General features: G+C 37.5%; 1 protein-coding gene across 1 annotated transcript in view; it reads left to right on the forward strand.

The window, feature by feature from the left end:
* The window catches only part of LOC105484652 (complement factor H-related protein 4), a 46735-nt gene extending 44997 nt beyond the window's left edge, over positions 1-1738 (forward strand). Inside the window, 1 exon segment of the mRNA XM_071077525.1 lies at positions 656-1738. Coding sequence (XP_070933626.1) covers positions 656-852 — 197 coding nt within the window. The 3' untranslated portion in view covers positions 853-1738.
* The last annotated feature ends 15473 nt before the right edge of the window (positions 1739-17211 follow it).

A 17211-nucleotide genomic window follows, 5' to 3' on the forward strand; every position in this document is an offset into this window, starting at 1 on the left:
TGTCCATAATCATGTAGGGATTCAAATTAACTCTTGTGTGCTTATCCTTGCCTCTCTTTAAAATAGAAAATGAAGATGACAGGGATAGATGATGGTGATATATAGAGACATAATTGATAGATATTGAGGTATATTTATGTATGTATGTATATAGAGAGAGTTTCATTTTAATAGATGACTATTAGAAAGATTTAGCTTTCTACAGTTCTGTTTCTACATCATGGGCATAAGAGAAAAATAGAAACATAGAATTAAACTAGCAAAATGTGAGTACATTTGGAGTGTTTGTAGTCATGGCTGGTCGAATAGAGGGGAAAGAAGGATAAATAACCAAGACTCCAACAGAACATATTAGCATAATCCTTTTTGGTATGAAGTCACTAGTTTTAGGGAAGAAGAGTTCAGGTTCTAGAGAAAGACTGCCAGAGTCCACATTTATCACCCTCACCTGATGATCTCTGCTGTGACATTGGGGAAGTGCAACTGAACTTACTATATTTGTAAAATGCTAAAGTCAGTATGTAGCACAAGTTAATAACTATTAACTATTTGGATTATTTTATAATTTTATTTTACCCTAAAGTGTTCATTAGGATGCATTTTATTGCATGAAAGGGAAGATTATGATTGTTAATTGATTTTTTTCTGCTTTCAGATCCATGTATAATAACTGAAGAAAACATGAATAAAAATAACATACAGTTAAAAGGAAAAAGTGACAGAAAATATTATGCAAAAACAGGGGATACCATTGAATTTATGTGCAAATTGGGATATAATGCAAATACATCAATTCTATCATTTCAAGCAGTGTGTTGGGAAGGGATACTGGAATATCCCAGATGTGAATAAGAACATTGTTACCCTAAATGTATGTCCAGCTTCCACTTCTCACTCTTGTAGTCTCAAAGCTTGCAAAGATAGCTTCTGATATTGTTGTAATTTCTATTTTATTTCAAAGAAAATTAAAATAATAGTTTCAATTTGCAACTTAATATGTTCTCAAAAATATGTTAAACTAAATTATTGCTTATGCTTGTACTAAAATAATAAAAACTAGCCTTATATTGGACTTCTTATCAATGAATTAGTAACTATAGAAACAGATAACTGAATGGCTTTCTGCATATTGTATAGTATACCTAGACATAGAAACAAAATGACTTTAGAATTTATTTGGGGAAGTAACAATACCATAAAATTAGATATTAAAGTTGTAAGTGAAAATAAACACACTATAGTATTCCCTTATTGCAGCCATGGTCCTCTAGATGCAGTTAACCAAATAGGGCCATTTTTATTAAAAGTAGTGTTTCCTGTCAAACACTGACATTATATCATTATCATAATTTAAAGGAAATAGTACTGAAGAAGGTGAATTATTATCATTTTCCTGTGAAAAAAGAGAAGAGGTTTTGCTAACCCTTTCAGAGCATTGGGAATACAGCCGGAAGTGCATTAAATGTATATATTTACTTGGGCAATGTTGACACTTTAGGATGCTGAAGCCAGGTACACTAATCCTAGCATTTTGAGAGGTCAAGCTGGGCAGATCATCTGAGGTCAAAAGTTCGAGACCAGCCTGGCCAACATGGTGAAACCCTGTCTCTACTAAAAATAAGAAAAGCTAGCTGGACATGATGGCGTGCACCTGTAGTCCCAGTTACTCAGGAGGCTGAGGTGGGAGAATCGCTTTAACCAGTGGGGCAAAGGTTAAACTGAGCCAAGATAGTGCCACTGCACTCCAGCCTGGGCAATAGAGTGAGACTCTGTCTTAAAAATAAATAAATAAATAAATAAATAAATAAATAAATAAATAGGATGCTGAAAATTCCTATTTAAGGAAATAATTCTTTTTCTGATTTATTTAAGGCTACATTTGTGTTTTCTTAATACAAATATTTTAAAAGTTTCTTCATATGTGGTTTTTGTATTTCCTATTGTTTTGCTTCAGATTTTTTTTGTCTTTTCTCCTGTTATTGCGTTCACTCTCATTCTGTTCTGTACTTGATTTTTTTTGTATATAAGGATTTTTTTAAAAAGATTATTTATCCCTGTTAACAAATTGAAATCTGTATTCACTTTAATAGATTTTTGCCCCCAGTTAGCATGTGCTTAGTGAGAAGTTGCAGGGTAAGAAGAAAAGAAAACAAAGTTCCCTTCCCCAACATTTTTCCTGGTTATAAAGAAAAAAGCATGAACTTGTATAACGATCTAGTCCTGTACAGCATGAGAAATATTAATTGCTAGACTGAGATTTTGGTGACTAAAGCTAGGAATAACTTTTTAAGACTGAAGAATGAGGTAAGCTATCAAATCTAACCGGGTTTTCACATAACAGAGACCGGTGAATAAAAAGTAAAAAAATTGTTTTATTAATTCCAGTGACTAACATTACTTCATCAACATATATCATAAATAAAATTTCAAAAATAATTGTTGATATGGTTTGGCTGGGTCCCCCCCACCCCCGCAATTCTCACCTTCAATTATATAATCCCCATGCATCAAAGGTGGGGCCAAGTGGATTTAATTGAATCATGGGGGCAGTTTCCCTCATACCCTGCTCATGGTAGTGAATATGTCTCAGGAGATCTAATGGTTTTATAAATGATAGTTCCCCTGGACAAATTCTCTTGCCTGCCACCATGTAAGATGTACCTTTGCTACTCCTTCACCTTCTGCCATGATTGTGAGGCCTTCCCAGCAATGTGGAACTGTGAGTCCATTAAACATCTTTCCTTTATAAATTACCTAGTCTCAAGTATGTTTTTATTAGCAGTTTGAGAATCAACTAATACAGTAAATTGGTACCAGTAGAGTGGGGTGCTGTTGTAAAGATAACAAAAAATGTAGAAGTGACTTTGGAACTAGGAAACAGGCAGAGGTTGAAACAGTTTGGAGGACTCAGAAGAAAGAAGGAAGATGTAGGGAAGTTTGGAACTTCTTACAGACTTGTTGAATGACTTTGACCAAAATGCTGATAGTGATTTGGACAATACAATCTAGGCTGAGGTGGTCTCAGATAGAGATGAGAAACTTACTGGGAACAGGAACAAAGGTGATTGTCGCTGTTATAGCTCAGAGACTGGTGGCATTTTGCCACTGCCCTAGAGATCTGTGGAACTTTCAACTTGAGAGAGATGATTTAGAGCATCTGGCGGAAGAAATTTCTAAGCAGCAAAGCATTCAAGGGATGACTTGGGTGCAGTTAAAAGCATTCCATTTTATATATTCACAATATATGGTTTTATATATTCGCAAATATATGGTTTGGAATTGAAAATTATGTTAAAAGGGAAGCAGAGCATAAAAGTTCAGAAAATTTGCAGCCTGATGATTTGATAGAAAAGAAAAACCCATTTTCTGGGGAGCAATTTAAGCTGGCTGCAGAAATTTGCACAAGTAATGAGAAGCCAAATGTTAATCGCCAAGACAACGGGAAAATGTCTCCAGGGCATGTCAGAGGTCTTCAGGGCAACCCCTCCCATCACAGGCCCAGAGGCCTAGGAGAAAAAAATTGTTTTGTGAGCAGGGCCCAGGACCTTGCTGCTTTTTGCAGTTTCAGGAGTTGGTGCCTTGCATCCCAGCAGAGGCTAAAAGGGGCCGACATAGAGCTCAGACCATTGCTTCAGATGGTGCAAGCCCCAAGCCTTGGTAGCTTCCATGTGATGTTGAGCTTGTGGGTGCACAGAAGTCAAGAATTAAGGTTTGGGAACCTCTGCTTAGATTTCAGAGGATGTATGGAAATACCTGGATGTCCAGCAAATGTTTGCTGAAAGGGTGGGGACCTCATCGAGAACCTCTGCTATGGCAGTGCAGGAGGAAAATGTGGGGTGGGAACCCCCACACAGAGTCCCCACTGGGGCACTGCTTAGTGGAGCTGTGAGAAGAGACCCACTGTACTCCAGACCCCAGAATGGTAGATCCTCCAACAGTTAGCATTGTGCACCTGGAAAAGATGCAGACGCTCAATGCCAGCCCATGGAAGCAGCCAGGAGGGAAGCTGTACCCTGCAAAGCCACAGGGGTGGAGTTGCCTAAGACCATGGGAACCCACCTCTTGCATCAGTGTGACCTGGATGTGAGACATGGAGTCAAATGAGGTCATTTTTGAGCTTTAAGATTTGACTGCCCTGCTGGATTTTGTACTTGCGTGGAACGTGTAGCCCCTTTGTTTTGGCCAATTTCTCCCATTTGAATAGGTTTACTTACCCACTGCCTGTACCCCCATTGTATCTAGGAAATAACAAATTTGCTTTTGATTTTACAAAGGGACTTGCCTTGTCTCAGATGAGATTTGGGACTGTGGACTTTTGAGTTAATGCTGAAATGAGTTAATACTTTGAGAGACTGTTGGGAAGGCATTATTGGTTTTGAAATGTGAGGACATGATATTTGGCATGGGCCAGGGTGGAATGATATAGTTTGACTCTGTGTCTCTGCTCAAATCTTACCACATGTTAAAGGCAGGGCCATGTGGAGATAATTGAATCATGGGGACAGTCTCCCCCATACTGTGCTCATGGTAGTGAATAAGTCTCACAAGATCTGATGGTTTTATAAATGGGAGTTCCCCTGCACAAGCCCTCTTGCCTGTCACCATGTAAGATGTGACTTGGTCCTCATTTACCTTCCACCATGATTGTGAGGCCTCCCCAGCCACATGGAACTGTGAGTCAATTAAACCTCTTGTTTTAATAAATTATCCAGTCTTGGTTATGTCTTTATTAGCAGCATGAGAACAGACTAATACGATTGCATCAGTTTCCTAAAATGTTACAAAAATAAATGGCAGGAAACCACAAGGAAATATGTTGAAATACAGGTTATTGTAGGATCAACAAGCAATATCATCAGGAAGATGAAAATAAAATGTGATATAAAAGCATCAGTGGGGTTATCAAATAGTAGAGTATGCACCTAGCAAAGTGAATTGGTGTGATAGATAAGAAATTTGGTGTGATGGGTTTTCAAAGGGAAAACATAGAGAAATGAATGATTACAGAGATTATCAATCTGGAGAATAAATCATAAAAATCTAAGTCTAGGGAAGAAACCAGAACAATTATAGTAAGTACAATCATCAAAGTGTTCTCACATTTCTTTCTAAACACTTATTCCTAGTGTACAGCTTAATGTGGCTCTAGGCAAAGTGAGAGAGAAAATCTCATAGAAACATAATCTAGCCAATTGTTTTTTAATTATAAGACTAATAAACAAATCTTACAAATCTTTAGGCAGGAAAATAAAAATGACAGAAAAGGAAATCTTAGGGAAATAGAATGGTTGTTATATTAAAATGTAAACATAATATACTTGGCATGATATTTATCAGGCAAAATAACTATTTATGGGCCAGACATAGTGGCTCATCCTGTAATTCCAACACCTTGGGAGGCTGAGGTGAAAGGGTTTCTTAAGGTCAGGAGTTTGTGATCAGCCTGGGAATCATAGCAAGATCCTGTCTATAAAAACAAAGAAAACTAATTAACTGGGCGTGGTGGTGCATGCCTGTAGTCCCAGCTACAGGAGGAGGCTGAGGTGGAAGAATTGTGCCACTGCACTCCAACCCAACGACAGAGCCAGTCCCTGTCTCAAAAAGAAAATTTAAAAAAAGCTCCCCCGCCCCACCATTTATTAGTTCATTGATTTGTGCCTAGAAATCAATTGTTTTAACACGTCCATTAAGAATCATTATGTGCCAAATCTTTTATCTAGATAAGAAGCACAATTTGAATTTGAAAATACTATTGCTCAATATCAAGTTAATTATAACTTTTTTGAAGATATAATGCAAACACAAATTCAGAATATAAAAATATGTAGAGAGTATGTTGTTAACAATAAGGGAAGAAAATAGAGGGAGAAGATTGGCAGGAAAAACAAGACATTTTGACTTTATCACTTTGAGGTTTCTTCTATTTTTACAGTTATTTTATTTATTTATTTTTAATTTTGTGGGTACACAGTAGGTTTATATATTTATGGGATATATGAGATATTTTGATACAGGCATGCAAAGTGAAATAAGCACGTCATGGAAAATAGGGTACCCATCTCCTCAAGCATTTATCCTTTGAGTTACAAACAACCCAATTATACTCTTTAAGGTATATTTAAAGTATGCTATTAAATTATTGTTGACTATAGTCACCTTATTGTGCTATCAATTAGTAGGTCTCATTCATTCTTCTAATTATTTATTTATACCTATTGAAAATCCCCACCTCCTCTCTGACATCCCCAACCACCACCTCCCACCACTAGCCCCCTGCCTCTGGTAACCGTTCATCTACTGTCTATGTCCATGAGTTCAAATGTTCTGATTTTTAGGTCCCACAAATAAGTGAGAATATGTGATGTCTGTCTCTCTGTGCCTTTCTGTCACTTAACATAATGATCTCCAGTTCCATCCGTGTTGTTATAAATAACTGGATCGCATTCTTTTTTCTGGTGGAATACTACTCCATTGTACACATGCACCACATTTTCTTGATCCATTCATCTGTTGATGGACACTTAGGTTGCTTACAGATGTTAGCTACTGTAAACAGTGCAGCAACAAACATAGGGGTGCAGATGTGTCTTCCATATACTGATTTCCTTTCTTTGGGATGTATGACCTGCAGTAGGATTGCTGGATCATATGGTAGCTCATGTTTAGTTTTCTGAGGAACCTCCAAACTGTTCTCCATAGTGGTTACACTAACTTACATTCCCACCAACAGTGTACAAGTGATCCCTTTTCGCCACATCCTCGCAAGCATTTATTACCAGCTTTTAGATATAAACCTGGTTTTCAGATATAAGCCATTTTAACTGGAGTTAGATGATATCACATTGCAGTTTTGATTTGCATTTTTCTGATAATCAATGATGTTGAGCACCTTTTCATACGCTTGTTTGCTATTCATATGTCTTCCTTTGAGAAATGTCTATTCAAATCTTTTGCACATTTTTAATTGGATTATTTTATTTGATCCCCTTACATATTGCGGTTATTAATCCCCTGCCAGATGAGTCCTTCACAAATATTTTCTCCCATTGTGTGAGTTGTCGCTTCTCTTCATTGATTGTTTCTTTTACTGTGCAGAAAAAGATTTTCAACTTTATGTAATCCCATTTGTTCACTTTTGTTTAGGTTTCCTGTGCTTATGGGATATTGCCCTCAAAATTTTTTGAACAAACCTCTGTCCTGGAGATTCTCTGCAATGTTTTCTTGTAGTAGTTTCATAGTTTGAGGTCTTAGATTTAAGTCTGTAATCCATTTTGATTTTTTTTTTATATGGTGAGATATAGGGGTCTAGTTACATTCTTCTGCATATGTTCATCTGGTTTTCCCAGCACCATTTATGGAAAGACTGTCTTTTCCCCAGTGTATGTTCTTGGCACTTTTGTCAGAAATGAGTTCACTGTAGGTGTGTGGATTTATTTCTGTGTTCTCTATTCTGTTCCATTGGTCTATGTGTCTGTTTTTATGCCACTACTATGCTGTTTTGATTACTATAGTTGTGTAGTATAATTTGAAGTCAGGTAATAATATTCCTCCAGTTTTGTTCTGATTGCTTAGGACGGCTTTGGCTATTCTGGGTCTTTTGTGATTCCACATAAATTTTAGAATTGTTTTTTCCTATGTCTGTGAAGAATGTTGTTGGTATTTTGACAGTGATTGCATTGAATCTGTAGATTGCTTTAGGTAGTATGGAGATTTTAACAATGTTGACCCTTCCAATCCATAAACATAAAATATCTTTCCATTTTTTTGTATCCTTTTGAATTTCTTTCATCAGTGTTTTATAGTTTTCATTATAGAGCTCTTTAACTTCTTTAGTGAATTCCTAGGTATTTAACTTTATGTGTGGCTACTGTAAATGGAACTACTTTCTTGATTTCTTTTTCACATTGTTCACTGTTGACATATAGAAATGCTATTGATTTTTGTATGTTGGTTTCATATCCAGCAAATGTACCAAATTTATCAGTCGTAATAGTTTTCTGGTTGAGTCTTTAGGTTTTTCCAAATATAAGATCATATCATCTGCAAACAAAGATAACTTGGTTTCTTCCTTCCCATTGTGAATGCCCTTTGTATCCTTCTCTTGTCTGATTGCTGTAGCTAGGACTTCCTCTATTATATTGAATGACTATGGTAACAGTGGGCATCCTTGTTGTGCTCCAGTCCTTTGAGGAAAAGATTTCAGTTTGTCTCCATTCAGTGTGATACTAACTGTGTATCTGTTGAATACACCTTTTGTTACTTTGAGGTGTGTTCCTTCTATCCCCAGTATTTGAAGGTTTTCAGCATGAAAGATATTGAATGTTATCAAATGCTTTTTCAGCATCAGTTGAAATGATTGTATGATTTTTATCCTTCATTCTGTTAACATGATGTATCACATTGATTGACTTATGTATATTACACCATCCTTGCATCCCAGGGATAAAGTCCACTTGGTCATGATGAATGATCTTTCTAATGTATTGCTGAATTCAGTTTGCTAGTATTTTGTTGAGGATTTTTGCATCTTTATTTATTAGAGATTTTAACCTGTAATTTTCTTTCTCTTTTTTTTTTGGATGTGTCTTTGTCTGATTTTGGCATCAGGGTAATACTGGCCCCCTATATTCCCCCAGCATCTGACATACCTCAGTACCATATCAGAAAGAAGGAGCCTAGAGTATTGTTCTGTTTCTCTGGGATGTTCTCTCACATACATGCATTCCCTCATCATTGGTCACACTTTTGCCATTTTTCTGTTTACTATCTATCTTCACCAAGCTTAGTATCTCTGGATGGAAGTCCATAGGTGAGCTCTAGTACCCACCCATAGAGTGCAGCAATAGCCCCTTGCATCAATAGTCATTCCAGAACTTCCCTCTCTGAACATTCCCAATAAGAAAAAGTACAGTTACAAATATAAATATGGCAGGAGTATCTCTACCACTAGTCAGGGGGCAGCATCTAGGCAGTCTTAGTTTAGTGAGAGAAATAATCATTCCTCAGCCCATTGTCCCTTTAGTAATGTACACTTAAATTCAGAGGACTTGAAGTAATGTTTTCAGCTGCAATGACTTCTTGTGGTAAAATTTACAGCTGTAATTCTAAATTGGTAAAAATGGATCTGGCAAAACAGAAACAGTTACTAGGTTGGAAAGATGTATGATCTGACATTGCCATAATCCATGAGTCTGTACTAAGCATTGCCTTTGGGATAACCACTCAATTCTTTCAGAACTTCCAGACATATTGCCTTCAATGTTATTTACCACGAATCTTGCTTTGTAATCTAGATTTTATTATCTACAAGGTGAGTGTGTGACTCAAGTTAGGACGTGTTGTCAGAAAAATGGGCAGATTGCTTTGCACAAGGAGAAAAAGAATCACAGAGTTTGGACCATTTCAAAAAAGGAGCTAGAAGTTCTTTTGTGGATTATATCATTGGTCAAAAATGCTGGCTGCAAACAGCTTATGAATGTAATGTACACCAAGAGCAACCACCAGTGGAGGGCTGCTGCATGTGTCATTTCCATATTATTAGTTTTTCTAAACTGTTCCATGCTAATTGGAAGTTTGTCTGATATTACCTATGAAATAATAGGCATTTTGAGTTTTAAATTATTTAACCACAATGATGAGGGCTATCTTCATCAAAGCACAGTAACAAACAAGGAATTGTCTTTTAATCCCCCTTTTAAAAATTCACAAACAGGCCGGGCGCGGTGGCTCAAGCCTGTAATCCCAGCACTTTGGGAGGCCGAGACGGGTGGATCACGAGGTCAGGAGATCGAGACCATCCTGGCTAACACACTGAAACCCCGTCTCTACTAAAAAATACAAAAAACTAGCCGGGCGAGGTGGCGGGCGCCTGTAGTCCCAGCTACTTAGGAGGCTGAGGCAGGAGAATGGCGTAAACCCGGGAGGCGGAGCTTGCAGTGAGCCGAGATCGCGCCACTGCACTCCAGCCTGGGCGACAGAGCGAGACTCCGTCTCAAAAAAAAAAAAAAAAAAAAAAAAAAAAAATTCACAAACAATAACCATATATATTTATTGGGTGCATAGTAATGTGTGTGTGTGTATATATATAATGTATAGTAGTCAGTTAGGGTGATTAGCATCTCCATTATCTCAAACATTGATCATTTCTTTCTGTTGGGAACATTGAATATTCTTCTTCCAGCTATTTGGTAGTATATAGTATATTCTTGGCAAGTGAAAAAAAAATTACATCTAAGTGTTAACTCCAGGTATCTTGAAATGCCAACTCCTAACAGTCATAGCCTAGGAGTTCATATTAGCCTTCTTGCAACTATGTATATCCACATAATTAATCAAAATCATTTGTGTTTTGGTGAGAATTAGCATCTGCAATGGTGAGTTTTATGTGTCAGCTTAGCTAGGCTATCAATCCAAGTTATTTAATCAAATATTAATCTAAGTGTTGCTGTGAAGAAGGTATTTTATAGATGGAGTTAGTAACATCTACAATAAGTTGCCTTTAAGTAAAGATTACCCTTGATAATGTGGGTGGGTCACATTCAATCAATTGAAGCAGTAAGAGTCAAAGCTTAGGCTTCCCAAAGAAGAAAGTCTACTGCCAGACTATAACATCAACCCTTGTCTGAGTTTCTACTCTATTAGCCTGCCCCATGAATTTTGGACTTGCTTATACCCACAAATCAAGTAAACCAGTTGCATAAAACAAATCTCTCTCTATCTAATCTATCTATACACACCTCACACTATACATTCTGTTTCTCTGGAAAACACTAATACATCATCTTACCACTTAATATTTTTAAGCAATTAAAATCTCTCACTATCTTCCCAAGATTTGGTATTATTTAATATTCACTAGAGAGGCTAGTTTGACCAATTATAAAATTCCCATTTAACAAGAACAACTAAGACCAGGTGAAGAGAGTCCTCTTCCAAAGTCTGACTATAAGCCGGTAATTGAATTCACTACCAAATTACAAACCATTTATTTCAAGGAATCTGTGGAAAGATTAACCTGGCAGGTACCAATACTTTTCTGTTTTGCAAAGCAGACCACACATTTAATGTTATTTCTCTACTATTCATGGTCATCTGGTCTTTAAAACCTGGTGCTTGGAAGGTGGGATCTGTTGATGAAGGGTCAGAGCGAAGGAGTGCCATGACTTAACTGTATCTTCCTAAGTCTCCATCAGAACCTTTGTCGCACATGAAGTCAATTATGTTTGGTTCAGATATTTATCTCAATATTGCTGGGTTTGATTGTTCATTTGCTTTACTTTCCACCATGAGATGTTTTAATACCACCAAACTTGTTAGCAGCAACCAAGAAGATGTATTTCTACTAATTTCTCCATTATTTTGTATCTTATTCTAAATATATATATATATATATATATACGTATTTTACAAATTCTAGAGTCAAAGTCATATAATCCAAACTACACTCCTATGATTCATTCCAGATAATCTTCCTCTGAGGATTTTCCCTTCAGACAAAGAGTGCATCAGTAACACCCTGGCAATAAAAGTTTGTCAGACCCTTCATCCTATCCTTAAATTTCATGGTGCCTTTACCATATCATGAAGAAGGAAAGAAGCTCAGCATCCATTTCTGATACTACTCTGCCACTCCTACACTGCTAACAGCAGTGATCTTGCTTTCAGAACTAACAATTCACATTTTTACCTATCATTATGTTAACTGTTGAAAATTATTTAACACGGCAATAATGTCAATAGCACAGTGAGAATTGTGACTCTTATGTGTAGTATCTGATTATCCTAATTGTCACCTTAAATTCGTGTGTTTAAGGAAGATGACTCAATGTAGTGTCTGTGATTTCTGAAGTTCTTCCATCTCCTTTATTAGTTGATGAGCTTCCTCAGCTGCATCTTATGAAATCCAGTTATTTATTATACTTATTTTATATGAACAACCTAAAAAATGTGGTTTGAGCACCTTAACTCAGATTCTTATTTACCTTCAGTCTGGTGTACACCTAAAGATTCTCTTGCAAGAATTTTAACAATGGTCAAATCATCAGTCTTCTGTGAAATTAGAGAAAACATCACAGACTTATTTTTAAAACTTTTCTTATAGAAACATGCAGAAAACTGTCAAAAACATGGGTGACAGCTACCTATGTAGAGAAATAAAACATTACTATTTCATTAGAAATACAATTTAACTTTGAAAACTTTTAAGACTTGGTTACATTTGATGCCATCAACAAAGATGAACTAGGTAGTAATCATAATGAAGTACATTCTTAAATACAATCATTTTTATGATATATACATACCTCAGAGTGGAGATAAATTAAAATATTAGTATGTAATATATCGTAGTTACTATGTTTTGTAGATTAAAGATATCCACAAATAATTTGAAAATCCTCTGATTAAGTGACCTATTTCCCCATCATCTTGAACTTGTGCTAGCCCATTACTCTTTTGACCAATAGGATACGGTATAAGTATCTCTATGCCAGATGTGGAAATAAGCTTTAAAACAATAGCAGCTTCTACCTTGGTCTCTTGTAGCTTCTAACCAGCATGAGAGAATTCTGGCTACTCTGTAGAGAGGCCCTGAGAGTGACAGGAGTCACCTGAACCCCAAATTTCACTTGTTGCTGGCAAAGCACCAAACATGTGACTGAGGACATATTGAACCCTCCACCTCAGAATATTAACCAGATTAATAACAATGAATGTCTCCATTAATAAACAGAAAACAAAAGAATTATCCATCTGAACCCCACCAAAATTCTATGCCCCATGGAATTGTGTCATGTCATTAAATGGCATATTAGAAAAGAAGAAACACCTCAAAACACTAACCTAAGTTGCAACTTAAGAAGGTGGGAAATCATGAATATTAATGCAGAAATCAATGAAGCAAGTACAATATAGAAAAAAACTGCTTCCTTAATCTTCTCAAAGAATTAATAAAACAAACCAATGTTAGTTCTTTGAGAAGAATAAATGATACATTTCTAGCAAGAACAATGAAGGAAAAAAGAGAAAAGAAACAAATTACCTGTCATTTGGCATGGTATATGGCATTGATTGAAATGGTTCCAATAACTAAAGGGTATAAAATTATTTTAATTTTTGAAATGTCCAAAGTGTCAGGGTTTTGTCTGAAAAACACACCAAAAAAAAGAGAATACCCAAAAGAGTTCCATTATTTAATGGAAATTTTATATGAAGGAAAATTCTACAAGAAGGTACAGCAATGGCCTTGGTCATATTCATGAGTAAATACCTCCTCTTCCTCTGTTACACTCTAGAGACTGCTGAGGCTCTGTCTTAGACTATTGAAGGAAGAGTTTAAAGAGATTCTCCATTAGAACACCTGCTGCCAGAGGCTAGATGGTCATCTTGTCTTTCTGATGGCAGTTCATAAATGAGTGGTTACTACGCTACCTGGAAAGTTGTGGCAGATCCTCATGGGAAAATATAAGATTAAAGGAGTTCAATGGGTAAACTTTAATGTGTTTTCTCAGCTATTATGGAAGACACTGAGGACATTAAAATGCCAGATCACAAGGGTTGATACCAATTCATGGTCAGTGATTAATTAATGGGAAAATAGTTGATTCGAGTACTTCTTGCCTGAGATACTACCTTTATGGGAATTAAAAGGACTGATCAAACTGGGACAAGTTGATGCCCACCAAAATAAAAACTCTACCAGGATTGGAAAGTGACTGGAGTCAACAAATAGGTATTTTGGTTCATTACCTAGAAGTAACTACTTATATACTTGAAAGGAATGGTCACAGAAGGACCCAAACCAACAGAAGCACCAGAAAAGGTATAAATTGTTTACCATAAAGGTCCAGTTTCTTAGCAAGATAGGTAAGATTTAAAAATTCATTAGGACATATCCACTGGGGTGATGGCCCAGCATATAGCTAGTAAATAGATCATATTTGATGTTTGTTCTTAACACCAGGAAGATTTAAGCAAGCTTTGAAGGCCACTAAAACGTATTTGAGACTTGATTTTTCTCATGGAAGTTAAATCTAACGTATGAAAATTAAATAATCTGAATTGTTTTTGCCCACCAAGTTACATTCTTCTGATCAAGGAAACTATTTTGCAGTAATGTTATACAACAATGGGCAAATAAACACCACATCAAATATACATATCATACCCTTTATCTTGGGCAGAGTAGTGGAAATATTTGAAATCATTAATTGAAATACCTGCTAAAAAAAACTGGGGCAGGTAGGTCAGTAATAAAGGCTGGTTTACTTGTTTTCAAGTTGTACATTAAAATTAAACATGAGATAATCGTGGTTTTTGCTTTTAGTTCTGTTTATGTGATGAATAACATTATTGATTCATGTTTGTTGAGCCAACCTTGCACCACAGGAATAAAGCCTACTTGATTGTGGTGCATTAGCATTTTGATATGCTGCTGGATTCTGTTTGATAGTATTTTGTTGACTATTTTTGCATCTATGTTCATCAAGGGTATTGACCAGAAATTTTCTTTTTCAGCTGTGTCTCTGCCAGGTTTTGGCATTTGGATGATGCTGGCCTCATAGAATGATTTGGGAAGGTGTCCCTCCTCCTCAATTTTTTGGAATAGTTTCAGTAAGAATGATACCAGCTCTTCCTTTCATATCTGGTATAATTTGGCTGTGAATCTGTCTGGTCCTGGGCTTTTGTTGGTTGGTAGGCTTTTAATTACTGATTCAATTTTGGAACTCACTTTTGCTTGGCTTGGAGATTGAATCTAAATGTCCATCAATGGTAGATTGGATTTTTAAAATGTGGTACACATTTACCATGGAATACTGTGCAGCCATAAAATGTAGTGAGATAATGTCCTTTGCAGGAACATAGATGAAGCTGGAGGCCATTATCTAAGCAAACTAACACAGGAACAGAAAACCAAATATCATACGTTCTCACTTATAAGTGAAAGCTAAACATTGAGTACATATAGATACAAAGAAGAGAACAACAGATACTTGAGGGTGGAGGATGGTAGTTTCTTCCACTTGATTGCATCAGCTATTGAAGCTTGTGCATGAATCATGAATTTCTCATGCCATGGTTTTTATCTCCATCAAGTCATTTAAGGTCTTCTCTACACTGTTTATTCTAGTTAGCCATTCATATAATCTTTTTTCAAGGTTTTTAGCTTCCTTGCGATGGGTTTGAACATCCTCCTTTAGCTTGGAGAAGTTTGTTATTATTGACCTTCTGAAGCCGACTTCTGTCAATTGGTCAAAGTCGTTTTCTGTCCAGCTTTGACCCACTGCTGGTGAGGAGCTGCGATCCTTTGGAGGAGAAGAGGTGCTCTGGTTTTTCAAATTTCCAACTTTTCTGCTCTGGTTTCTCTCCATCTCTGTGGTTTTATCTACCTTTGGTCTTTGATGATGGTATCCTACAGATGGGGTTCCGGTATAGATGTCCTTTTTGTTGATGTTGGTGCTATTTATTTCTGTTTGTTAGTTTTCCTTCTAACAGTCAGGTCCCTCAGCTGCAGGTCTGTTGGAGTTTGCTGGAGATCTACTCCAGACCCTGTTTGCCTCGGTGTCACCAGCAGAGGCTGCAGAACAGCAAATATTGCTGCCTGATCCTTCCTCTGGAAGCTTCGTCCCAGAGGGACACTCGCCTGTATGAGGTGTAAGTCATCCCGTACTGGGAGGGTGTCTCCCAGTTAGATTACATAGGGGTCAGGAACCCACTTGAGGAGACAGTCTGTCTGCTCTCAGACTTCAAGCACCATGCTGGAGAACCACTGTTCTCTTCAGAGCTATCAGACAGGGACGTTAAAGTCTGCAGAAGTTTCTTCTGCATTTTGTTCAGCTATGCTCTGCTCCCAGAGGTGGAGTCTACAGAGGCAGCAGGCCTAGATGTGCTGCAGTGGGCTCCACCCAGTTCAAGCTTCCAGGCCACTTTGTTTACCTACTCAAGCCTCAGTAATAGCGGATGCCCCTCCCCGCACCAGGCTGTTGCCTCGCAGGTCAATCTCAGACTGCTGCACTAGCAGTGAGCAAGGCTCCCTTGGTGTGGGACCTGCCCAGCCAGGTGCAGGAGAGTATCTCCTGGTCTGTCATTTGCTAAGACCATTGGAAAAGCACAGTATTTGGGCAGGAGCATCCCGTTTTTCCCAGGTCCAGTCTTCCATGGCTTCCCTTCACTAGGAAAGGGAAGTCCCCTGACCCCGGTGCTTCTGGGGTAAGGCAATGCTCTGCCCTGCTTCAGTTCCCCCTCCCACTGTCCAACCAGTCCCAATGAGATGAACCAGGTACCTCAGTTGAAAATGCAGAAATCACCCATCTTCTGCACTGATCATGCTGGGAGCTGCAGACCAGAGCTGTTCCTATTCAGCCATCTTGGAGCAGTGACCACATTTGTTTTTCTTGTAGAAACACTCTGCTGCTCCAATTCAGGGATGGTGATGGCAGATAATTTATTTGCAAATGATTGAGGTTTTCTAACACTTAGATTACTGATAGAAAGAAAGGAATGGGCAGGAGAATGTGTGCAAGGGATTGACTTACATTGATGAACCATTGAATCTAATTTGGGTATGGTGGGAAGAGAGAAAGTGAAGGGAAAAGAATAGTGAAAAAGTGTCAGGGTCATTGAATGGTTGGAACGAATTTAGTACAGTAAGTGAGCTAAAAAGATTGTTGAAATGATCTAGAGTGTGACACTTAATATTTAAATAATTTAGGTAGTTTAATTGGAAACGACAAAGTTTAGATAGACTAGAATCAATAGTGGAGACTACTAGTAGCTCACAGGGACTTCTCTGGTTTCTTGATTGAACGTAGCTATGTGCATTCCCATTGACTTCTGAACCACCGTCAGTAAGTTTCATCTTAGTGGGAGTCCTTAGGCTGTCCCTTTCTCCAAATTATGCCATTAAATTTCTGGCTGACTGGCCACTTTGTTGCTTGCCCCAGCTAATATCCTCTACACATACTAGTCTTCTCTACTTGCTTCCCACTGTAACCTCTTTGTATTCAATAGGATCCTTGGGCAGGGATTTTTCCATGCTGTAAAGTAACTCCCCTTCAGTGGGGCAGCAGAGCTTCCAGTCCACATAGACTGCTTGCCTATCCAGGGTTCAACTTCTGAGCCACAGAACTGGACTGCAAGACAAAGGTGGATAAAAGCAGCCACTCTTCTTACTGAGATTTATATAGACTTTCTAGAATAAATATTTCCCAACAG

This window comes from Macaca nemestrina, chromosome 1, assembly GCF_043159975.1.
Source record: "Macaca nemestrina isolate mMacNem1 chromosome 1, mMacNem.hap1, whole genome shotgun sequence".
NCBI lineage: Eukaryota > Metazoa > Chordata > Mammalia > Primates > Cercopithecidae > Macaca > Macaca nemestrina.